At 36.2% G+C, this 25,045-nt stretch overlaps 4 protein-coding genes across 7 annotated transcripts; 2 read left to right on the forward strand and 2 right to left on the reverse strand.

The window, feature by feature from the left end:
• Positions 1 to 307: 307 nt before the first annotated feature.
• Positions 308 to 4,191, forward strand: LOC124176995 (pentatricopeptide repeat-containing protein 1, mitochondrial). The gene is made up of 3 exons (XM_046558981.1): positions 308 to 1,985; positions 2,389 to 2,694; positions 3,167 to 4,191. Exons 1-3 carry the CDS (start codon positions 489 to 491, stop codon positions 3,302 to 3,304), a joined length of 1,941 nt encoding a protein of 646 aa, XP_046414937.1. The 5' UTR covers positions 308 to 488; the 3' UTR covers positions 3,305 to 4,191.
• Positions 3,437 to 9,057, reverse strand: LOC124176976 (protein virilizer). 3 transcript variants are annotated; one of them, XM_046558946.1, is made up of 6 exons: positions 8,665 to 9,057; positions 8,463 to 8,575; positions 8,014 to 8,377; positions 6,543 to 7,656; positions 4,017 to 6,380; positions 3,437 to 3,921 (listed from the first exon to the last, which is right to left on the reverse strand). In XM_046558946.1, the coding sequence occupies exons 1-6, from the start codon at positions 8,716 to 8,718 to the stop codon at positions 3,623 to 3,625; spliced, it is 4,308 nt and encodes a 1,435-aa protein (XP_046414902.1). In that variant the 5' UTR covers positions 8,719 to 9,057; the 3' UTR covers positions 3,437 to 3,622. The 3 variants fall into 3 exon arrangements, with proteins under 3 accessions (XP_046414902.1, XP_046414911.1, XP_046414894.1); XM_046558955.1 differs by having other exon boundaries at positions 4,017 to 6,131; positions 8,665 to 9,056; XM_046558938.1 differs by having other exon boundaries at positions 4,017 to 7,656.
• A 249-nt stretch (positions 9,058 to 9,306) lies between these two features.
• On the forward strand, positions 9,307 to 16,359 carry LOC124177015 (V-type proton ATPase subunit H). Of its 2 annotated transcripts, XM_046559025.1 has the most exons (10): positions 9,307 to 9,506; positions 9,708 to 9,789; positions 10,169 to 10,358; positions 10,482 to 10,700; positions 11,534 to 11,635; positions 12,866 to 13,071; positions 13,702 to 13,786; positions 14,198 to 14,604; positions 15,303 to 15,416; positions 15,559 to 16,359. In XM_046559025.1, the coding sequence occupies exons 1-10, from the start codon at positions 9,449 to 9,451 to the stop codon at positions 15,638 to 15,640; spliced, it is 1,545 nt and encodes a 514-aa protein (XP_046414981.1). In that variant the 5' UTR covers positions 9,307 to 9,448; the 3' UTR covers positions 15,641 to 16,359. The 2 variants fall into 2 exon arrangements, with proteins under 2 accessions (XP_046414981.1, XP_046414989.1); XM_046559033.1 differs by lacking the exon at positions 11,534 to 11,635.
• LOC124176992 (DNA-directed RNA polymerase I subunit RPA2) lies at positions 15,887 to 23,228 on the reverse strand. Its single transcript, XM_046558967.1, has 16 exons — positions 23,071 to 23,228; positions 22,669 to 23,001; positions 21,895 to 22,134; positions 21,393 to 21,715; positions 20,927 to 21,186; positions 20,581 to 20,823; positions 20,213 to 20,490; positions 19,543 to 19,740; positions 19,328 to 19,435; positions 19,026 to 19,202; positions 18,697 to 18,911; positions 18,412 to 18,550; positions 17,956 to 18,112; positions 17,519 to 17,772; positions 16,792 to 16,956; positions 15,887 to 16,690 (listed from the first exon to the last, which is right to left on the reverse strand). Exons 1-16 carry the CDS (start codon positions 23,137 to 23,139, stop codon positions 16,478 to 16,480), a joined length of 3,372 nt encoding a protein of 1,123 aa, XP_046414923.1. The 5' UTR covers positions 23,140 to 23,228; the 3' UTR covers positions 15,887 to 16,477.
• Between the last annotated feature and the right edge of the window lie 1,817 nt (positions 23,229 to 25,045).

Raw genomic sequence — 25,045 nt, forward strand, 5'->3', positions numbered from 1 at the left:
ATATGTACAATACATATACTATTCTAAAGCATACCGGATACTGGTAAAGGTTTGTAAGAACTTTGATGATGCTTGGATTGACAATCATTTCGGGAGTTCATCATTATGCCTTATTTTGTAAAATTAACTTTTGAAAACAAAAGTGATGTGCGATTCGAGGAGCTGGATAAAACTATTGCATTCATTCTTGACTGCACATACCTATATTTATCTTCAATCGATGCATTCATAACGGGTTGTAATTCCCGCGAATCAGTCATGATATTAAAATTAGTTAACAAAATCGCGGCTAGGGTGATGGCGCTTACGAGTTGCGAGAAAACTCAGGAAGCTCGAGAAGCAGTATGTTTTGGGGAGATTTTGTTAGGTTAAATCTGAGGTATAGCCGGATAATTAGAATTTATATCAGCCATGCGATTACATGAAGTAAAGTAATAGCAAATAGCAAATTTTGCCTAAATGAATCTGTACATTTAATACCGGAGAAAATGCTGACCACAAAATTGAACCTAGCATTTTCGACGGGTACGGTCAATAACGCACGTTTGAGCATCCTTGCCGGTAAATTGAATCTTAACCTATTGGAAACAAAATCTTATTCTTGTGTCAGTCAAACGTTTATTCATAATTCACAATTCATTTTCAATAAGAGATTCGGTGAATCTTTGAGTAAGTATACCTCGGGTACGACTCCGAATAATTTATCCGGCACTAGTAAAGCTGGGCAAGCTTTGTTGCACCGGGTAGTATCAAGAACATTCGCTTCGGAAAATTTGCAAGAAAATGCTGACATTTTTGGAGACTTGGGCGATAGAAGGTATGAAAAAGTTGAATTGGACAGGGGTGACAAAAAGGAGGAAGAATTCATACAGAATGAAGCAAAACCACCACCTCGTTCAGTTTTGACTCCCGGAAAATATGCAGATTTGATAAAGCAGCATATCGCTTTAGGGGATTTGGATAGTGCTGCGAACGTTTTGGACCAAGTGAAAGATGACCGTAACAAGCCTACGAATTACATGTATAATTTATTAATACGGGCATTTGCTATGCGAGGAAATGTAAAAAAATGTTTCAGTCTGTATAATAACATGAAAAAACAGGAGTTGAAACCAACTCTAGCCACTTATGTCAGCTTGCTGAATTCATGTGCCAATTGCATGAATAGTGAACTGGCCTTGGAGAAATTGATTCATTTGAGGCAAATAATGATTGAAAAAGGAATTGAAATAAATCCAGTGCACTATAATGCAATGCTAAAGGCCTATGGTCGTCATGGAAAGCTTCTCGAAGCATTTCAACTAGTCGATGAAATGTGTGATAAAAAAATGACAATTGGTATCAGCACATGTAATTTTCTGTTACAAGCTTCAATTTCAGACAAAGAAGCCGGTTTTCGACATGCTCTTATTGTTTGGCATCTTGTGCGTCATCGTAAATTAAAACCAGACATATATACGTACAATCTTCTACTCAGATCGGCTAGGGACTGCAAACTTGGAAACTTGAAAGCTGAAGATTTGGTCGCATTTCCAGAGATTAAGAAAAATGAGGCAGCAATGATTACCTATGCGGATAGGACAAATTTATTGGCTCATCCACCCCAAGTTGGTCAGCAATTGCCCCTTATTGATGCCTCAAACAATACTGACTTAGTTGCTGATAGTGAAACTAAATTAACATCTAAATCAGCCATTTCAAAAACAAGTGATCCGCTACCATTGGCTAATATACAAAGTTCTTCTTCTCAAATGAATTTCCTTCTATTGGGTGGTATTGCAAATTTTATAAGTCAAATGGAAAATGACAAAGTCAAACCAGACATAAAAACTACAACATATCTCATGGAGCTCGTTCCTGGCAGTGAGTTAGCTGAGAAGACTGTCATCAATTATGCAAAATCTGCTGGAGTAGATTTGGATGTTGACTTTTACAATTTATTGATCAGAAAAAGAAGTTTCAGATTCGACTATCAAAATGCCCTGGTAAGAATCGTATGATGAAGTAATGCACTATATTAATGGTTTCTGATCAGCCGATCAGAGACTACAAGTATCTGTTACACCTTTTTCCACCACACAAAGCAAAATTAATTAAGATATATGTTAAGTTAGCATGAAGTATAGGTATTTAATTAGTTTGAATAATAGTATGTTTGTTGGTTTGTAGAACAGGATGCTTTTTGCAATCTTTATCATACTTTTCTTTGAACCGAACCATTTAACAATAAACTATGCAGTCTAGATAAAACTGTATGGACGAAGTAATATGATTTTTGTTTACAAATAAGAATAGTTTTCCAAAATGAAAATCAAGTTTTATCAAAATACGCAATTTCGTTTAGTATTAAAAATAGCCCAATATTCAATTTCAATCTTGTGTCAACAGAAAGTCTTATCAATGCTGGAACAGGACAATCTTGAACCAAATATAATGACATGGGGCGTACTGGCGTTGACTTGCACCACTCCTTCACAAGCCAGAGAATTATTTGAGGGTATGGAATTAAGCGGGCACAGGTTGAATGCACAAATTATAGGGGCTATTCTCAGGCAGGCAGCTCAACGCCTACAATTTAGTTTAATCATAGAACTTATGCAAAAGATGCAGTCTGAGAAAATAATCCCCAGTCCCAAAATATATGAGATATTAGATTTACTCAACAAGAAAGCAGCTAAAATGTTCAGAGCTAAGGTATGTATTACTGATTGACAATGATAAAAGTTTTGGGCTGAAACTAGCTGCCGATTCACTGAAAGATTGTATACACATTGTTTTTTATGATCAAATCATTTGAATTAGCAGATAAGTATTAGAAATGTTGAAACATCATTGATTTGAGCAGTTTTTCCATGAAAATTACTACATGTATGAAGCTTTTGTGAATCGTCAACTCGCTATTTTAAGCATCATAAATTCATGTGTTCTTTGCAAAGAACTGAAACTTGAAAAAAACAAATTCGTTAGTTTTGATAATACAACTTTTTTCACATCATTTAAGATTTTCAGATGCGACAAATAAGTAGACGTTACTTTTCACTTGAGTTGAGTCGTCTCTCATTCCCTTTTTTGATCATTCCTCACACTTCTTATGCATTTATACAATTTATATAAAAATATTCTTTACCATAGTGAAATTTGTTCAATTTTGAATTCCATGTTACAGGATGATGACAATAATGTGAACAAATCATTGAAGTATGGATATCAGAACTTTAAACGTGTATATCCTCAATGGCTCAAGGAAATGAAGGTTGCTTCATCGGATAGAAAAAAGAAAGTGTTCGATTTTACTTCTCATTAAACAGTAAAACAAATGTGATGGAAATAATATGTACATATTTACTTACAAATCTAATGAATAAGATGAGAGGAATATACTGCATATTTGTTTTTACAATACTTAGAAATAAATTGGTCAGATAGAGCACTAGGGTTAAAAGTAACAATTACCGATGAACTGTATTTAGATAACATGAGCGAAATATTACAAGTCGGTGATTCACAAGATTACATCATTATTTTGGCGATATGACAGCCAAAGCATTCACTATGCCATAGAAAAATAGATTGCCGTGTTTCTGCAATGTCTCTAGTATGACAATAGCAAGTCTGAAAATAATTAGCGAAGGTATGGTGGCCGGGTTTCAGGTAACCACGGTCTGCCTCTGCCTCCTGATCCAACCATAACACCTCTAGAAGGACATGGACCACGAATACTAATTTTGTTGTAGCCTGTAGGTCCTGTGGGCTGCGCTCCACAAGTCTCTAAGGCAACAAAGTCATCTACGTGGAGAGAAGGTGGTCTTGAAGTATTGGGTGGTCTTGAACGGAACGGATCTGCACCACGTCCAACCCCACCAGCTGCTGGCCCTCCTCTCATAGAATTTGTAAATTGAGCTCTTCCTCGCATTGGTGTCACTAAACGAAGTAAGAAAATTTCACGCATTTATTATTAATTATTACTAAACAATAACTTTTTTTAGATGCATATTGTAAAACAAAAATTGTCTTACCAAATGGCTGCTTTGTTTTAGCAGTGGAAGTGCTGGATTTTTGCGGATCTCGATTATCTTGATTGTCTATTTGAGCTTTTGGTTGTACAGATTGATTCGTGTCATTAGGTGGTGCCTTGGTACACAAACGTTGTGTTTCAGATAGTAAGTTAAAATCAGCTGGTAACAGCTCAGTGGCCAAAGTTAAAAGATCAACTGCAATTTCATGCAGTGGCTGGTGATTTGGTCCAAACATTAACTTTTCTGATCGTTTTATTGGACGGGTGATGAGGCCAAAAGATCTCTGTGAAAATTGATTTAGCAATGCCTCAGGAGTTGGAAGTAGGGGCTCCAACATTTCAGGTATTGATTCCTTCTCTTCTTTTTGCTCAACGTTCTTCAGAGCTTCTACTAAGTCTTTTGTGTCTTCATATTGTTCTAACGGATGATTGGTTTTACCCCACGAAATTACAGATGCCAGCTGTTGTACACGTAAAAATAAAGTTCTTGTTGGCAATTTGCAGGAAATTAGTGACTCCAAAAAAGTGACTGTTAATCCTGAGACACATTTTTTATTCTCGTCGCCGTCATCCAAATTTGACACATGTTCCAACAATTCAAATAATGCTGCAGGATGACTTTCTAGACAGCTTTTGACATGATAAAGTCCATAATTGTGAGCTGTTAAAGATATTAATGCATTCAATGTATGCTTCAAGATATCGAGTTGATATTTAGGTGCATTTGCTAAAATTTCAATGAGTGTTGTAATAATGGCAAGGAGTGGTTCTTTGCTAGGCACTGAATGGGTCAATCGCTTTTCAAACGTTTCACTTGCATCCAAGTCTATCAAACTCAAAGTTGAATCACACAGAGTTACAAGAATATCCAAGATTTCGCGTTGCACGAAATTGTCTGAAGTAGTTTTCAAAGTAGAGCATAACAATTCAATCACAGGTGGGTAGCGTTGATCAGATTTAACTTGTGCTCTAGCTGCAGGGCTAGTTAAAGTTAGTAGCGTTGCTTTTAATGGAGCATGTCTAACGAGATCTCCAAGCAATACTAATATCGGTATATTTTTTTCCAACGGAGTTGCAGCCAGTACACTATCTAGCAAGCATCTTCCAACTAATAGAGCAGTTGGTGCAGCGAGGTCGCTTAGCTGCTTACAAACGCTAGACAATAACGTCAACAAATCAATATTCCAGCTGTTGCAGAGCAAACGTAATGTTTCAGTCAAGTTAGTGGCTTGGGCTTGTAAATGTGCAGACCAAAGTTTTCTTTGTCCCAACATACGTGGGACGTCTTCAGGAGCAATTTCTTTAAAGTTCAAAATTGGAGGAAGCAATCGCTCCAAAAGTTTTATGCCAGGCACGAAATTGCATGGACTCAAAGCAACCATTTTCAATACTTCCCCCAACATTTGTGTCCATAAAGATTTAGCAACATTTCCTGAGCCATCAGCGTCAACCGCTCTTGTAAATATTAATAGTGTTTCAACAATTTCATTTGAAAGATTATGGACAAATCGTGTACTTGGCATGGCTTCTACTAAAGAATAGACACCAAGAAGAGGGACTACTGCTGTCAAATCCTTGAAATCTGTACCCATACATTTAACTAGTCGATCCAACATAGCACCTATTAGTTTAACACAGGGTAAGAGCAGAGCTGCCAAAGCCAAACCTCTTCTACCAGTCAAAGCAGCTCGATGTAAGTACGGTTGTTCGTAAAATTCAGCAATATTTGTCATAACTGTAAGGAGAGCAGGAAGGCCTCCAGCAGCAAATAATTGTGTCAAAGCATTACAGTGCTTCAGCTCAACATATGGTTCCATTGGATCAGAGTCGTTTTTTGATGGGAAGATTAAATAGACAAGTATTCTACAAGCAGTGACCAATTCCCCAGGCAATGAAGGGGCTCTATTCGAATGCTTACGGATAACAATTACTAAAGATGACACATCACTGTAATCCCAACTAGTGCGCTGCATTGCTATTGTTAGATAGGATGTAACTTCTCTTAAGACTGGGTGATTCCTTGATTTTTCCAAGATATCAGTAGCACGGTTTTGAAAGATCTCAACGTGATCTGAGTAGCGTACAATCATTGAGATTATTTCTGCCGCAAATTCTCCTAGAGTAACATCAGACAAGTAAGGCAACAGAATTTCTATGAATTTGTCCATAGGTACAACTGCAATTATTGCACGCAGACCTTCAGGATAAGCCAAGAATGAATGTAATTTTTTTAAATATGTCCAGTCACTACTTTGCAGAGAAATCAAGCACTGCACAACCTGAAGTCGCCAAGCAAGAAGACAACCAAGCCCAGGACGATCGTAGTGTAAAGCTCTCAAAATCATTTTTGTAATTTCAGGGATATCTAAAAGATACAATAGACCTTCAGTGGTTTCAGCGAGACATAAGAGAAAGTGGCGAATAGCTTTTATGAGACAAACATTGGATTTCGAAGAAATAAGGGCCAAAAGAACTCGATGCATAAGTTTGTGGTGTGAGAAATACGCTATTAAATGGCTATGCGTACCCGGCTCGCGTTCAAATTCTATACGTGCACTTGCCGGCAATTGCCGCTTTGGTTGAGACATAAGTGTTGGAGCAAACATATATGCATTTGTTAATTCGGACACAACTGATTCTGTGAGTTCTGTTGTTTCAGCGAGTAACTCGTAGACATGTATTTTCCTCAATAATGAGCTCAGAGCATACTTTAGCCGGGCTAGCTTTGCTGCGTCTAGCATTTCCAATGCAAGCTTGTACAAGTTGCTATTTGGAGTTGAAAATTGCGCAACTATTTCAGGGCTTATTAAGGCTGCATCCAGCGCTCTTAGTGCTGACAATTTCACAGGAAGTGCAACATTCTCTTGCATACAAAGATATAGTAATCGAGATGGAGCTTTTACATCCAACAATACTGCTGGTCCGTGAGGAATTTTGCATAATGCTTCAGCTAATCGAACGCCAACTTTTATATGGCGTACCTTATAGGCAGGTTGAGGATGGCTGCGAGCTAAATCCATGTCAAGTCCTGCATCAACAACTTTTGTGAAATCCTTGAAATCATCCTTGCTCAAATCCATATTGTTTAACATTAAACACATTGTTTCACAATTGTGGACGAATGTCTCTTTCTCTTGTCCAGAAGCATTGATGAAATTTAAAACAGATTTTGTGATGGCACATAACATTTTCTGATGCCGATCATGGCCAGCACCGTCATCAGACTTTTTACCTGTAGGTAGCACAGGCTTGTTTAGATCCAGTAGATCTGGAGGTATTAGAGAATACTGATTAAGTACTTGCGTAACGTCACATTCATAATCTACACTTGGTGGGGCATCGTCAGCCATAATATCTTCATCACTGAGGATTGGTTCAAAGGGCTCTACAGTTCCTATTTCGATTCCATCTCTATCTCCGTCTTCTTCCTCTGCAGAAATTGATTCTGGACTTAGTGAAACTAAAGATTCTGTAGGAGGCGAAGAAGGCCGTTTGCCCATTTTTATTAAGGCATTTCCAGGATGTTCTTCCCACTGTTCTGTTGGAACAGTTGCCACAGGTTCTGGAACTACATTCCTTGAAGGATCAACTGTTTGTATTGGCTGTACAGGTGGGGATGGCGTGGCTGCGACACAGGTTTCCTGGCAACAAAAATTTACTATATTTAGCTTTATGCGTTATTACTGAATTGAAAATGTATTATTAGTATAGAAAGTTGACGCCAAATTTCTGAGCAGTGGGGGTTCCTGATTCAAAGGTTTTCTTTCCAATTAGTTGACAAATCTCTCAAGCCAAGTTGCATTTGATTTGTAAATTTGAAGTGATTAGGTGTTGTCCAGCCCAATCAAATGAAAGATATTGCTTTGAAAACAAACTCTGTGGTGGCTGAAAACTATTACTTGAAAGTCACTGTCTTGGGCTGCTTGGAGTCTCTCCAAATTGATGAGGGAACCAAGGAATTTACTTCTAACTGACAATAATAGAAGCAAACTACGAACCGTGGAATTTGCAGGCTGTGGGTTTTCATAATACCATTCAGCTGACTGTTCAGGTATCTGAGCTGTACATTCTGGAGTTTCTTCTGATCCGCTAACGCATACTGTTGAGTTGGCAGCTGGAGTAGGTACTTCTGGGGGATTACTTAAGCTTTTTGTGAGAGTACCGTAGACCGCCAAAGTAATGGTTGTATACCACCCGCGTAAAACAAGTCCATCGGTGGGTATTTGTTTGCGTTCGCATTCCAGTTGAATGTGAATGTTTTGTTTGTATTCCAAGCCTCCCAGTGATTCGAAGGTTGAAGCTCCAGGTTTGCTCAAATCGTTTACAAAAAATTCTATCTCAAACTGGGATGGATTAGTTGCTCTGAAAAATAAATAAAAATCTTCAAATTTTTTGTCACTTTGCAGCAAGTTGCCAGAAACAATAATTAAGAGTGATATCCTCTTACCCTAGCCGGACGCCCCCTGGAAAGTCTGCCTGAACGCGTGCACCCAGAGGTATTATCCGAACCTCACTAATGAACACGGGCTTAGGAAATTGTACAAGGTCTAAGTTAAGTTCCTGAGACGAATGGAAAAAAATTCTCATTAGCTAGTCGGCAAAATACACATATTATTTATGAAGTATACACATAACCTCTAAAAACGTACCTCGGAGATATCGTGCGAAAATGTGTCGAAAAATAATAATTCTACGTTTTCCATTTTTACTGTATTAAAAATGTACGCGTGCTAGTTTCATAGCGTACGAATTGCGATGATATAATTGCAGATTGTGATTCAAAAATAATTAAATTCAATAACTGGAGCACTGGACATTTCAAATTGATAATTTGACGGAACGATTGGAATTTACGGTCGGTTGCGGTTGAAAAAATATGACAGGCCTGGGTAAGTTAGTGATCTTGAAATATGTGAAAATAAATAAGACGTAAAAATAACTATCATTCATGTAAAAATCTATGGGTAAAAATGTTTGAAATAACTTTCCAACGCTGACACTACCATATGAAGGTAGAATCCCACCACGCACTTGCGCATGATGTGACATCGTATTTGAAACGTGTGTCAAACATGCAGAAATGAAATATCTATATCACGACACAACATCACATGAACACTCGGTAACAGTCTGAATAAAAGGAGTCTGGAACTCTGGTGAACGTGGACCATCAGATAAGAATTATAATTGTAATTAATTGATTATATCTGCGTGTTTTTCCGACCGGCTTTCGCGGTCGGCTACTGACACGTAGGACTTTCTATCCGGTTGGTTAGCCTGGTTATCGTAGTCTTGTGATCAGCAGCTGAGTGCCGATAAAAGAGCGATCAGTACAAGTTCGAGCTTGGCTGAATATTTTCTGTAATAAGCGGAAAACGCCTGTTTAAGGCGGATTTTTGACAAAAATCTAGTAGTCAGTGAAAATTAAGAGTTATGGCAGACAGATCAGCCATCAGGGACATCATTCCCGCTCTTCCCGACGAGAAAATCGGTGCGTATAACGCAGACCTCTTCCAACCCAACAGTGCCCCTCCCACTTTAACAAATCTATCTTGCACTTAAGGCAATGATATGCAATTGTATTTTGTTGTATATAGTCATTATTTTTAGAATGGTGACTAATCTAATATTGTGTAAATTTCAATGCCTTGTCATAAACTGGTCAATTAGTTTCTATTGCGTTCATTTACAGACATGCTCGCCGCAACGAGTGTCCTGCAGCAGCAGGCTACGGACATAAGGAACCAACGCATCAACTGGCAATCGTATCTCCAGTAAGTTCAATCTATTTTCTACATATCTGTTTCAAATAATTTTAAATGTATAATCCAAGAAATGTGATTGTCGGACATATAGCTCATCTTGCTTTTTTGAGTGCGAATCGATATAAACTTTCCATTCATAATTACATCGTTTTTTTAAAAGCTACTGTATAGGACAATTGAATTAAATAGATTTAAGCCCATATATCTATTGCTTTTTGGGCTTACTTCTTTTTTCACATTTAATAGCTATCTGTTTCATTTTATTAAGTCACATAGTCTTTGAAACTGTTCAATGAACAAAAGGTCCAGCGTAACAAAATAAGGACTTTACCTTTGTTCTTCACGTGCATGACTTGGAGAATAACTGTTTCTCGCTGTTAAAAAATAGGTCTCAGATGATTTCAAAGGAGGACTATGATTTTGTGGTTGCCTTTGATACCAGCGATGCGGCAGCACGTGAAGCAAAACTAAAAGAAAATCCAAGCCAAGCAGCTAAAACTTTCCTAAATCTACTGGGCCACGTTTCTAAGGATCAAACTATCCAGTATATTCTCATTATGATCGATGACATGTTACAGGTAGGGCTATAATTCTGTACTTTTGATAATCAAGTAGCCAGTGCAAAAACCATTACAGATTTATATTATACAGATATTATTTTATAAGTATAAGATTCTGTAATTGAAAAACTTGTAATATAGGAGGATCGTAATCGTGTTGAAATATTCCGTGAACATTCGTCTCGCAAGCGAGAATCTGTTTGGGGACCTTTTTTGAATCTACTTAATAGACCAGATGGATTCATCATGAATATGACATCCCGTATCATCGCTAAGATAGCTTGCTGGAGCCATGAAATTATGGAGAAAACCGATCTCCACTTCTATCTCACTTGGCTAAAGGATCAACTTAAACTTAACGTGAGTTTTGGTGCGGTGGATGAACTCTGATTTAATATAAATTGAAATACAAATGTTTGATGACAACAATTTTTATGACATCAGTTAAAGAAGCCAATGATAAGTCTTGTATTTTCAAAATTTGGTTTTACTGTGAATCGAAGTTGCGTTTCTCAATTTGAAGGGAAATTATGTGTAAATTACACGTAAATATCCATTACTAATGTATTGTTTGTTTCAGGATTTTTAGTTGTATAAAATACTACTTATATGCATTCAACTGTGGTAGAATTGGACATAGTCTAGTCGGGCCATTACTTGCTTAGATGCATGCTTCCTTGCTTGGCTTTAGCACGCACAATTAACACACACTAGCTTCTGGCAAAAACATTTAGGAATAATAAAATTACTTTTGTGACGCGTAACGTAATTGTCGGAGATACTACGAACCTGTGTTTTTAGAGTTTGTCATGACCATACCATAGTTCTCGATATACGTTTTAATTTTATTATTCTCGAATTCTGTTTCAATTGATGGGTTATAAGTTTCGTATTCATATAGCTTAGGATACGGAAAGTAATAATGTCTTTAGCATTTTCATGCAACCTGATTTGAATCAGGTATCAAATTTACACCTCATATTTCATTATCACGATATTCATTTTTATATCGATTATTATAAAAATGTAACATAATTGTTGAAATTAATTATTAACAGTTTCAATAGGCGTGCTCAGTATTTTAGTACTTAGTGCCAAAGGAAGGCGTATCAATGTTGCTTTTCATGTGCGGTTGTGGGATTTTTCACAAATATATAGAACTTGGATGGAGGATAAATCGAATGGGTTTTTAGTTTGAAGCCCTTCAGGAGGCAAGCTTGCATGCAGAGATAGTACAGGACATCACACCCAACGAGGCTGGAGATTCCAATGAACTGCATGAATTGCAGAACCCGGTTGGTTCCATAACAACTCATCATATCAGATTTTCGCAATTAGATTTTTCTGATAGTTCATTATATATCTAGGATGGGCTGGCCTTTCTGATCACTGTTCAAAACTATACTTCTACTCAATCCTTTAGTGATTTATAGTATTAAAACAGTTGCTTTTGAATCTATTTGATCAAACATCTATCAAGTATCTTAGTACGTGAAAAGGCCTCTGTGTAGCAAATGAAAACAAATTTTGTTGCAATCCGCATACAACTGTTATTGCATAAAAATTCATTCAAATATTTTTCATTTCATACTGCATGTTATACCTATACTCTTTATTTGTAATTGATGCTAGAATGGAAAGTTTGGCGTACTATTTTCTATTTTTGGTATTTTTCTTTTAATTATATTTTATTTTATTATTCACTTCATCACTTTTATTTTATTTAACTTCAGTTGCATGATATTCATCATTTCACCGTGAAAAAAAAAAGTTCTTAGTTTTTAAACTTTGAGTAGCACATCATTGGTGAATACACAACAATAACACTTGCACGATTTTGTTCGTATTACACTTGCACTGCCCGTTTGCATTTACGTACAGCTAATATAATTTTAGGTCATTAGAAGTAACTTAGAACTCTAATTGCGCGTTTTCCCGAACTACGATATTTTTGGTAGAAATCATTCTAATTTAGTAGAATATTCCTTTAAACGAACGTTAAGCGAATACTGGTCGGCCAAATATTAATACAAATGTACAGGAGAATTTCAAACAATCATTGAAAGCCAATTTAATTTTATGAACGAACTTTAAAATATAAAATAACGACACAACACGTTAAATTTCATTTGGTTGCCAAAATTCATGTACATACTTTTAGTGGGAATTTAAAAAGCATTCTGACTCTTGCTATATTCTAAGATATATCAAATTTTTCAGCGGTTGAGGTATTTTAATAACAGTAAATTCAGAATAACTGTGTATCAATCTGATATTATTACCTCGCAGAAATCTATTGCCAAAAATTTAATTTCTCCTTAGAATCAAATACGTATATCAATAATAACATGTTTTTGCTACATTTTAGGAGGAACTTGGAGAGATATGACATATATCACAAGAATATTTTCTATTATAAACTTAAATTCAATCAATAGAAACTATAAAATCACAAGATGGACAGAACTGTAGTTTAGAGTCGAATGAACATTGTGTAATCAACAATTTTCTAATTTTTCCTGTAGAATAACGAATATATTCAATCTGTTGCCCGTTGTCTCCAAATGATGTTGCGAATTGATGAATACCGCTTCGCCTTTGTTTCTGTCGATGGAATTTCCACACTCTTGAGCGTTTTGTCTGGAAGGGTCAACTTTCAAGTCCAATATCAACTGATATTCTGTTTGTGGGTTTTGACATTCAATCCTCTTCTTGCTGAGAAGATGAACAAGTAAGACATTTTTCCATAGTCAATAATAGTTGTAGTTTATTTCCTTGTGCACCATTATGGATTTATAATTAAGTGTTATATCTTATCTTTATCCTTCTACGTACTTCATTTCTATAATAGGAACCTCTAAAAATTCAATATTCCACATTCACTTATAATGTAGAAAAATAATCCTTTTTCTTTCCGATATAACACAAATACAATTTTATAGATACATACCCATTACACATATTATATCTCAAACATAAACTTTCCTCCTCGCTACATGTATAACAAAAGTACTGTTTTATACTCCCTCCCCTCCCTTCCTCCTTTCCCTCACATGCTATCCATTTTCATTTCTTCCTATTTTCTCTTTTTGCAATTTATTGCTACTACGACTCTTCTCCCTCCTTTGATTTCTATGTTTCCCCGTGAGTGCCTTTATTTTATCTTCCAGATGTTTTATTTACCTTCCCTGTTTCTTGACATTGTTCCTCTTATCAGGCACCACTTTTCTCCCTGACTTAATTTTATCTCCTGCTTTTTCCATGATAGTCCTTTGACTCTATTTCTCTGTATTAGAGTTGTTCAAAGATAATATACTCAATCCAATGATGAAATACAACGATTTTTCTTTCGTTTTACTAGGTTCAATGTTATTCCCATTCTTGCTGATATTCTCAGTGACTCTGTCAAGGAAAAGGTGACTCGCATCATTCTGGCAGTGTTCAGGGTAAGTAAGAACAACAATCATAATTATAAATTCCATCTTAATTTCCCCTTCTGTATCGTTTCAAATTCTTGTGTCTACATTATTATTCTTCATCCAATTTACAAGAATTTCTTCCCTTACTCCATTATCACATTTAACCATTATTTTTTCCATTATACACGGAATATTTCATGACATGGAGCACTCACACTCAGGGATGAGGCCGTCCAAGAGCAGTTACCACATCATACAGGCGCCTGCTTTGAAACATATCCCTTGTTTAGTAAAAAATTGTCTTTTCTTCATTGGCAGTTTTACGATTTCTCTTGTGGAATTTCTAACTGAATTACAATCACTAATCTATTCTAAGCTTTAATAAGACTCTTGTCATGTGTCTGATTTAGGTCTAATAACTTACTATTTTATTGATAGAACCTCATTGAGAAAGTTGAAGATGGCCAGGTAGCAAAAGAGCACTGCATTGCTATGGTTCAGTGCAAAGTATTGAAGCAACTCTCCATCCTAGAGCAACGCAAATTTGACGATGAAGACATAACCGAAGACATTGAATATTTGAACGACAGACTACAGGCGTCTGTTCAAGACTTGAGTTCGTTTGACGAATATGCAACTGAAGTCAAATCTGGTCGTCTTGAGTGGTCACCAGTGCACAAGTCAGCTAAATTTTGGAGAGAAAATGCTAGTCGTCTTAATGAGAAAAATTATGAACTGCTACGCATACTGGTTCATCTATTGGAGACTAGCAAAGACCCACTTGTTCTCAGTGTTGCCAGTTTTGATGTTGGAGAGTATGTGCGCCACTATCCTCGTGGAAAACAGTGAGTGAAAATACGTTACTTTCATTAAATTTCGACAATGAAACGCAAGACTAGCATAAATTTTTCTAGATATGATTTATAGAATTGTGAGTGACAAGCTATCTGTTTCAAAAGGATTTCGATGTTTATCGAATATATTAAGAATGCCTGGAAGTAAATAGAACGTTAGTATGTCAAGTTGTCGGTTTTCTTTTGAACTTTGAAGTCTTTGTATGAATGATTTATGGGAGACGGAACTTCCACATTGATCGTTAATCCATAAGTTTTTATGGAAGATCATGACGAATCATAATAATTATTATATAAAATGAATAATTGAAACCGTGAGACTTTACTGTAAAGCTATCGCATTCTACGTCTTCATATTTCGGATGTTTAACCAAAGAAACTTGAATACTTTATTTGCAACCTTGATGGCTGATAAACAGACGTATAAGCAATAACTCGAGTTAAAAGGAACTACGGAGCGTAGTGTTTCTAGTGGGGAAGGTTCAGGTATTTCTGAGCGCGGTTCCCTTTCTATGTTCAAGCACAAAGGTTATGAACCCGCTTAAAGAAGCTACCTTGATATTGGTGTACAGTCGTTGCATTGTAATGTTAATTTAAATTAAGATTAAATGTTTTTTGTTATGAATTGTATATAAAACTTACTCAATTTTTATTATTATACTGTTTAACATGAGCTAATTTATTTACAGTGTTATTGAACAGTTGGGTGGCAAGCAACGTGTAATGCAGTTGCTTGGACATGAAGATCCTAATGTTCGCTACGAAGCTCTCCTTGCAGTTCAAAAGCTGATGGTACACAATTGGTGTGTATTCAATATTCCGTCACAATTTCTAAGATTTTTAAATTTGTTGATTACATGATGAATGACCTAAGTGCATAAACTGACAATTTGAAAAATTGTCTAGTGTTAAATAGTAAGTTCAAAAAACCATTTCTTTTCATAGGGAGTATCTTGGCAAGCAATTGGAGAAGGAACAAACTGGTATGCCAGGATCAGGAGGCGCTCAAGTTCCTGCTAAAGCCTAAACGCTTTCTATCCCATTTTACCTTCTGTACTATTCAGTTTTTCCGACACGTCCTGTAAAACGATGATGGTCCACATTTTGAGAATCATATAGTTTCACTGTTTATCTTCGGAACGATTGTGTTTTTCATAAATCAAAATTTATCAGGCAATCTAAGTAACATCAATCTAAATTATTAGCAACATTCCACACTTGTTTTCGCGGCAAAGACTTCAAGCAATAACTTGTTAAATTTTTGCAAAAATAAACACAATCAAAGTTTTTCTTCTGTTGAATACGAGAAGAATGACCCTTTGTGCTATGAAGGGTCGTTCACTAATCGGCAATTGCATTACATCACTCGTTATTTCTTACTTTTACTGTGCATAATAAGCTATACTAGATGGTTTTCATCGCGCGTCAAAAAGTATTAAATTCTTATGTACATATGAATATTATAAATATCTATATCATCATAGCCTTATGATATGAGTGGTGATTGTATAATATAATAATTATACCTACTCTTATAAGTAGCAGTAAAAAATAAATTGTAAAATAGTAGTCGAATTTGAATTAAATATTATTAGCCATATGAATTGAAAATTGCGATTACCGCCAAGAACAAGTAGTACTGACTTTCAAATTATTAAGTTGACAAATGAATTGATGGTTTGAGATGACGACCTTTCTTAACCTTATTATTTGTTATTGTTGAAAATTAATTGGTATTCCAGATGATTATAAATGCATTTTAATTTATTACATAATTACTAAAAACATGAATATAAAGACAGACTTTTTTTTCATAGAGTCATAACAGGCAGATTGTCTGACAATTTATTAATCACTTTATACATCACTTTTCACTAATCGCAAGTTTGATATTTATGTTACACGAAGTTAATTGTGTGACTAAATATCGAAATATGTAGGGTATTTCCACTTCACCTACTGCCCCATCATCTTTGCACAAGCGACACCTCGTCCTTTGATCACCCATTCCCATCTTGTTCAATACCAACTCTGTTACAGGACCAAGCAAAGTCCCGCATTTCTGACACACCAGTGTCTACAATAAGTACAAATATTAAAAATACTTTTCAATCTTGCGGTTTCAGAAAACTAGCCGTACTAGACAATACTTGACACAATAATAAGTGATTCACTTACAGTGATCTTATCAGAACAATGAAATAGCCGATCTTGAAGTAAGAAGGAGCATCCGTGAGAGATGAGAGAATCTCGTTCCATTTCCCCAAATCTCACACCACCTCCTCTTCTACGTCCTTTTATTGGTTGTCGGGTCAGTACATCAACTGGTCCAGTACTTCTCACCTAAGGTAACAACAGTAATGGTGACACCCACTGAATATGTTTAAAGAGCCTGCCGCAATAATCTCAAAGCAAAATCGAGTGCAATCATAGTTTTTACGCAATAAAAAGACTGATAAGATGAGAAAGCTGCATGTTGTATATATATTATCGCTGCTCATACATATTTTCGCACTCGATTATACTCCCATACTGACTTATACTTTATCTCTCATTTGCAACTTAATCCATTCTTCTTACGATCCAGTTCGGGGATACACTAACTGCAGTGAATAGCATTGGAAAGAGATCAATATGCACCAAGTACAGCTAGCATATGTAGATTGAAATTGTTATATCTCATTCATCTAACATTTATAGTTTCTCATTAGACCTTGCATTCTTGGCATAGCTACGACGTTGAGATGTAATTGAAATTGTGACAGAAAGTTTACTTCTATAATATATCGTATACCAAGTAAGCCTAAATTTTGCCACAATAATAAGTTAATTTTCTGTCTGAAAAATGATGAAGATACAATAGTCCTAAGACACATTCCTTTAGAGTAACTGTTGGGATACGAACCTGCCACTTGTCAGACACCATGTGCCGAAGCCTTTGGTAATGTACTACTCCAAAAAAAATGTCAGCAGTCATTTCTCGCCCATCGATGCCAGAGTACATTCGTTCAGTACCATAATAATTATAACCACCAGCTTCTAACAGTTTTCCAAAGTAATCTACAGCTGTATCCTCCTCTGTAAACCTGAATGGTGTCGCATCATGGACAAAGCCGTGCACAGCTGCTGACTTTCCAGCCATGACTTCAATCATCATAGCTGGATTAAGAAAATGCCATTAAAATTGTTTAATACACTGACATACTGAGAAAATGTTCTTAGTTTCTGTGGATTTAAATATTTTCATAATACTTTAAGTAGATCATAATCATCATTTGATGGAAAAAATAAGCCATTTTTAAACAAACCAAAAATAATTAGATAGATAACATGAAACCTTACCAATAGTCATACGGCTAGGGAAACCATGTGGGTTGAATACAATGTCTGGAATTAATCCTGTCTCAGTAAATGGCAAATCTTCTGCAGGCCACTTTTGTGAGCAAATACCTTTCTGCCCTGCTCGCGAAGCAAACTTATCCCCCACACTTGGATTACGCTGAAATTTCGTTTCATGATAAAAACTTACTCACTGATAACAATATTATTAACATGTTCTAAAGATACATCAAGTTGTTTCAGGTGACTTGTTCGAAAAATAAAAATACTGATACCATCTAGGTAGTTTTTTAAACTGTGTTAGCTAATATTAACATCTCCGAGTCAAGTTGTATTTAATAGTGGGAACTAACATCATATAACGAAGCATCTATTAAAAGAACAGCGCTAACATACTTTGCGAAGTTTGTCACTAAATGGTTTGGTCTTAAATTGCTTAGAAATCAGAAATATACCTACAGGTACACGGAAAGTGATGCAAGCTCTTCGTGGAGTCTTGGTATTTAAAGTACCACATAATTTTACATTGTCGATATAGACAAATTCTTTACCAGTATATGTACCAATCATATAACGAGATTTGTCTACGTCATAGTAGCTAGAAAAAAAAATTCTGATTATGAATAGATTCGGGCTTGATTTTTTTATTTTATTTGTATCTCTGAAATGTGAAGCTGAATAGAAATACTATGTAAATGAACCAAATGCAGGAAAAACACTTTTCTACTATTCCAATCGAGTTACCTGTAATAAGGATCTCCTTCTCTAATAGTGGACCCAGAAAATGGCAAACCATCAGGATCTAATTTATCTGTAAGTTTTGAATTATCGGGATCCCGGCCAAAATAGCTTTTTGGATCTTTCAAGTCGATAAATTCAGATTTGTAAATCATTCCATGCGCAAAACCACGTTCATAGGCAGATTTGTTTATTATCATGGCATCTTCCATGTCGTAGCCCTATAATTGTCATAAAATAACTCAATACATTTCAAAATTACATAAACAAAGTTCTGCACTACAATTTTTGGTATCACAGTCAAAAACGAGGAATTACTAACAATATACACGTACTGTGTATGATATAACTGCTACTATTGCATTAGTTCCCATAGCAAAATCATCCAAGTTGATATTATCGTGATGCACTGGTCTGAATAACGGTGTTGCTGGTGTTTGTAACCTGTATAATTTCGTTTCTGTTTGAAGTTGCCACGTGTGACATGGAGTACCCATAGTCTGTTTTCCCATCTATAAGAATTATCACATGCAATGTCTTGTGAACAAAATTTGTTGCAATGAAAGTTATAAAATATTAGACACGGCCAACCAAGCGTGTGATTTACGTGAAAATTTAAGAAGGCAAGAATATTTACCTGGCACTGATACATGTTTCTGGGACTCTGGTTACAGTCCGGCATTGGAATGAGACATGCCAAATTGCTGAGGAAACTGGTTTTTGATAGTTCCTGGTGAGTCGTTAACTGAAAATCAATTTCATCTTTACACTTATACAAAATTTGCAAAAACTTCAATGGCGAGATGTTTTAATCTCCATTCACCAATAATATACACATATGTTATTCAATACCCCTGGGTATGCTTCTTCGGTTGTGATACAAATATTCATGTAGACCTGTTCAAACGTGCCGATAAGCTCAATTTTCTTAACAAGTAAGTTCATCACAGGTCTCATCATGCGAGCTGGACCAGTGAACAAAAATAACCCTGGATATTGGGATGGCCCATCCTTCTTCAGCACTGAAACAATCTCCATTGTTGGAGGCACCTAGAAGTACACGTAAATACTTAAATAGTCTACAGCGGAATGTGAACAGATTAGTGACAATAAATATCTTTAACAATATCACACATGACTTTTACAGATGAGTTATATCGATTAAAAGAACAATCTTGTATAAAATAATTTAACACGTTCACTGTGAACTACGAGATATGTCATAGGTTGTTTACTTGCTCAGGACGCCTACTACAAGTTGTCTCGTAGTTGGCTTTCGCGAACAGGTTTCTGTTACATAAGCCAACTACGAGATAAATTGTAACATGTTTAAAAAAAAAAAAAGTAAAGTTTTTAATAATATAACGTGACAGTCAACGTGTTAAGTAAAAATTTCAAAGTTGATCTCAAACACTTTTCCAAAAAGCTGCAGATTTTGAAGAATGGTAAATTGCTATTAATTTAACAATTATAAATCGAGATTTTTTTGTTTGAACAAATGTACAATGAAATAACGGTTTACCTTATTTCCATCAATTTTCAAAATGCGAAGTTTATTGACCACTTTTTCTATTATGTTAGCTTGCAGCCTACCAATCACTTTTCCATCAAGCATCACAATATACGAATTTCTAATATTTTCGGAGGTAGCTAGTGGGCTCATCCCCAGGTCAAGAAGCACAGATGGTATATTAGCTTGCAGCTTCTTATCTGCATGTTTTGTCACAATACAGTTCATTGTCAAGTGGTTAAGCAAACCACAAGGAGCACCATCAGGCGTATGGACAGGACATATGAAACCTGCAGAAGAATATAGTAATGATCTCAATTCTGCCCAAAATTTGAAGTAAATTAATAGCAAATAAATTCCGCAAAATAGAGAGCATTTACCCCAAGCATCAGGAAGCAGCTGCCTAGCTTCAGTAGTTCTCATTTCTTGGAAAAATGCACCCCTGTGAATGGCTCTAAAATGACTCATGTAACGCATTCTATTAATATTCTCCGCTATTATGGTGAGACCTGTATCCTGCATTAATCCCAGTCCTGTAGATGATTTTATATTTCCAGTTGATATGAAATTTTCCATCTGTGATTCAAAGGTACCACTGAATTTTAATGCTGCCAGCATCTCCTCTGTGTAAACGCGTAATATATTTGGTCAGTTTTCAAAGGAAAAAATTATGAATGTTTGTAAAATATGACCATAAGATTCATCTTACAGATATGCAATACATACGTAACGTTAATTTATATTTATCACTTGTGCTGTTAGGACGCTTCATAATGCATAACTTGAGCACTGAAAGCCAATTTTGTAATTTTTCCTTCAAAACTTGTAAGTATAAGTGACCACCAAGGAGGCACTCTTGCATCATGACAGCATCTGCACCTTCAACTGCACATTTCTGACCGGCAAGGTTAAAAAGCTTTTGAGCCATGAATACCAATAAATTAAATTTGTCCATAGGATTATCCAGGTGAATAGCAACACAGTGTCTGCAATTTTGGTGTTTAAAAAAATTCGAAATTATAAATCACATGCGTCGGTGAAATCTTATACTTCAATACTCATTTTATGACTAGCATACAGCATAAAAGTGAAGAAATAACAAAGCTGATTATTGAGAACTCTGTTACATATGAAGGAATAATTATTCTATTGTTAATGATTAAAGAGTTTGAAAATGTAACGACAAACATACTTTATGATAAAATCACTAATCTCAGAGTCTGGGGATTCCTGTGGTACCTCGTAAAACTTTATTCTGAACATTTTTCCCAAATATGCTTTGCACTGTTCATGAGAGTGCAAGCCCTCTTCATGTATAGTTCTCAACATATTAAGCACACAACCTGTGAAATAAAGATCGTCCTCATAGCCAGTAGTCAACTGACTGAATATATATTTGTCAGAGACATCAACTAAACACTTCAGCATCAAGATTAAGGGAACATAATACAGAATTTTACGATGTGCGAACATGAGCTTAGCAGTCCCATCTGTTACATAATGCAACGAGTTAGTCTGAAATTTAAGATGAACATACACCATCAAATGAATTGCTGAATGTGAAATTTTGTTCAATATATATGTATACATTTTGAAAACACATGTTTTTTTAAATAATTTTAGATGAACCTATAATAAAATCATTTATTGTAAAAACCTTGTTATGCGTGTTAAATATGAATAAGATCGCTTACAGTGGCTGTGTTATCGTCTCTAACACTTCTCAACAGGAGGCCAAGATCACTAAATTGAGCTCCACGAGCTTTCCATCCCGATCTTTTGATGGCAATAGGATAATTTCTTCGAGTCATCAGCAACATTCTGATGATTCTCTCAAGACCCTTTACCAGGAAGTAACCACCCCATTCTTGTTCATGTTCTCCATGCGCTACTAATTCTGACGGACTCATTTTGTGCAGATTACAAGAATTTGACTGTCAAAGAAATAAGGATAATCAAAATAATAAAGTAATCTTAGAATGAAGCTACATGTAGCATCCAATTGTGGTAGCCAGGTAGATTAAGCTTCTTTTGAATGGGATTATGCTGTACAGTTTTATACCTATAATTATACAAAAGTATCATAATTATAAAACTGTACTCCCATCTGCCATAGTTAAACAGCCATAATCAACGTGGGCACATTTGGCTGATAATGTTAGCTACTAGTTTTATAACTTAAAGGGTATAGCGCTATTTAGGTAATACAAAACACACTGTCTAATTTTTGAAAGTAACAATATTGGTACGCGATTTACTAACTTGATAGTTTAATGATACTATGAACCTTGTTCGAATTTAAAATTCAAGTAAGAAATTAATAGTGCCATTGATTAAGTGAACATGTCCTGCGTTAGAATATCTGCCATAAGTTTAGACACAATCAGATTCTGTTTCAATTTATCATTATAGTTCTGTAACAACCTAAAGAGAAAATAGTATGTCATCTAGTAATGGAAGATATTTGCCTTAATCATGATGGGAATTGTTCCTAAGTCTTTAAGAATGGTTTCCTGAGGTACGCCATTAACAGACCATCCTATCCTGGCGGTGAGTTTTCCTTTATAAGAGGATCCCCTTTGACGACATTCAGATGGATATATTTGGTGAGTCTTAACACCAATTGTTCCGGTAGGTAAGCTTGGAGGACTAATAGAGACATCTTCAATAGTTAAGATAATTTTATCGCCGTTGGCAAGGAGTAAGTGTACTGGAATAAGATTTTCAACAGCTTCAAAAATGCCGTCTTGTAGCATGTAATTGAACGAATCGATGTGCGGAGCCCCCAGGGACTGCAAAATCTGAAGTTTCAAACAAAATTGATTAAGGTTATGATAATTTTGTTAAACTGCTGTTCAAGAAAAACTTACGGGATTTTGGTTCGTTGGAGGCTTGCCGAAATCTAGCCTCGTATTCGTTAATTGTGGTTCGATCAACATGTTATTCAATGACTATAATACCAAGTGAAAAATTAAGTAATATTATGTCACTGCCAGAAGACGCACGTGTGTCAGACCATGCAGCGCTGTCCCACTGACCACTAGGGACTAGGGCTCACTAGGGAGTCCTCGATTTCTCCATCATATAAGAATGTGACGCCTGATCCCACAGAGTACGGCAACCCGGTCAACACGGCCCACAAAATGTGAAATCGCTATGCGCATGGCCCAAGAAAATGACGAGATACTACAAACGGAATAGCCTGAATATTAATATAAACGTTAGGTGATTGTATACAACTTTCACTAAGGCAAATTTATCTCGTGGTGCATAATGAGATAGTCGTTGTCTTCCAGCTCATTTTCTGCTAATGCCTGATAGTATTATTATGGGACGCTTGACGAGACAGGACAATCTTGTCTGACAGGTATAGGTGGCTGGCTACATCGTAAGATGTAAGTAGTGAGTATAAGCGTGGTTTCGGAAATTGTCAGGGTATGATGCTGAATTATGCTCTTCTATAATTGTATCTCTAGCTCCAGGCAGTTTAGGATTGCTTTGAACAAATTGTTCATCTATTGTTTTTACTAAATTGAGTTGATTGAATAATTCATTGTGCGTCAGCGTTTTCTGACGGGAACATGTTCTAATTCGATGAACGATCGTTGGCTTGAAATCGCTAGTACTCAGGATCTCGTTGTTTGGCTGTAAGTTTTGATGCGTTGATCACAACGTACTGGGACTGTATCATATCGATTTCTCTCACGAAATTAAGTCGGAATACTGCGTCAAACAATTTATTCCAGCACTTTCCATAATCGCGAAAGTTTTGGGCTAAAATACAAAGGGGTAAGCCTTACTTTTACTTCATTTTCGGAGCCGAACGTTTTCGGTCTCAGATTCGATTTGAATGTCCCTTTACTGACCAATTGGACCCCCAGGAACGCGAAAAACGCAGCGAAAACAGCGTGGGATCAACAGGCTAGAAATGACGAAGGAAAATGCACCTGCTGAAAAATGTCGAAATCACTGGTTTTCGTTTTTCGGCTGTAAGTTCTGATGCGTTGATCGCAGCGTATTGGGCCTGCGCCCAATCGATTTCTCTCGCAAAATTACGTCGGAATAGTGCGTGAAAGAATTTATTTCAGCACTTTTTAAAATCGCCAAGATTTTCGATAAAAATGCAAAGGGGTTAGCCTTGCTGTTTTTTCGGGCGAAAAACTTTTAGTCTCCGATTCGATTCGTATGACCCTTTTCTGACCAATTGGAGCCCCAGGAACTCAGAAATCGCAGCGAAAACAGCGTGGGATCAACAGGATAGAAATTACGAAGGAAAATGCACCTGCTGAAAAATGTCGAAATCACTGGTTTTCGTTTTTCGGCTGTAACTTTTGATGCGTTGATCGCAGCGTATTGGGCCTGCGCCCAATCGATTTCTCTCGCAAAATTACGTCGGAATAGTGCGTGAAAGAATTTATTTCAGCACTGTTCAAAATCGCCAAAATTTTCGCCAAAAATACAAAGGGGTTAGCCTTGCTGTTTTTTTGGGCTAAAAACTTTTAGTCTCCGATTCGATTTGTATGACCCTTTTCTGACCAATTGGAGCCCCAGGAACTCAGAAATCGCAGCGACAACAGCGTGGGATCAACAGGATAGAAATTACGAAGGAAAATGCACCTGCTGAAAAATGTCGAAATCACTGGTTTTCGTTTTTTGGCTGTAACTTTTGATGCGTTGATCGCAGCGTATTGGGCCTGCGCCCAATCGATTTCTCTCGCAAAATTACGTCGGAATAGTGGGTGGAAGAATTTATTTCAGCACTTTTGAAAATCGCGAAAATTTTCGCCAGAAATACATAGGGGTTAGCCTTGCTATTTTTTTGGGCGAAAAACTTTTGGTCTCCGA

The sequence above is a fragment of the Neodiprion fabricii genome, chromosome 1 (genome assembly GCF_021155785.1).
Source record: "Neodiprion fabricii isolate iyNeoFabr1 chromosome 1, iyNeoFabr1.1, whole genome shotgun sequence".
Taxonomy (NCBI): domain Eukaryota; kingdom Metazoa; phylum Arthropoda; class Insecta; order Hymenoptera; family Diprionidae; genus Neodiprion; species Neodiprion fabricii.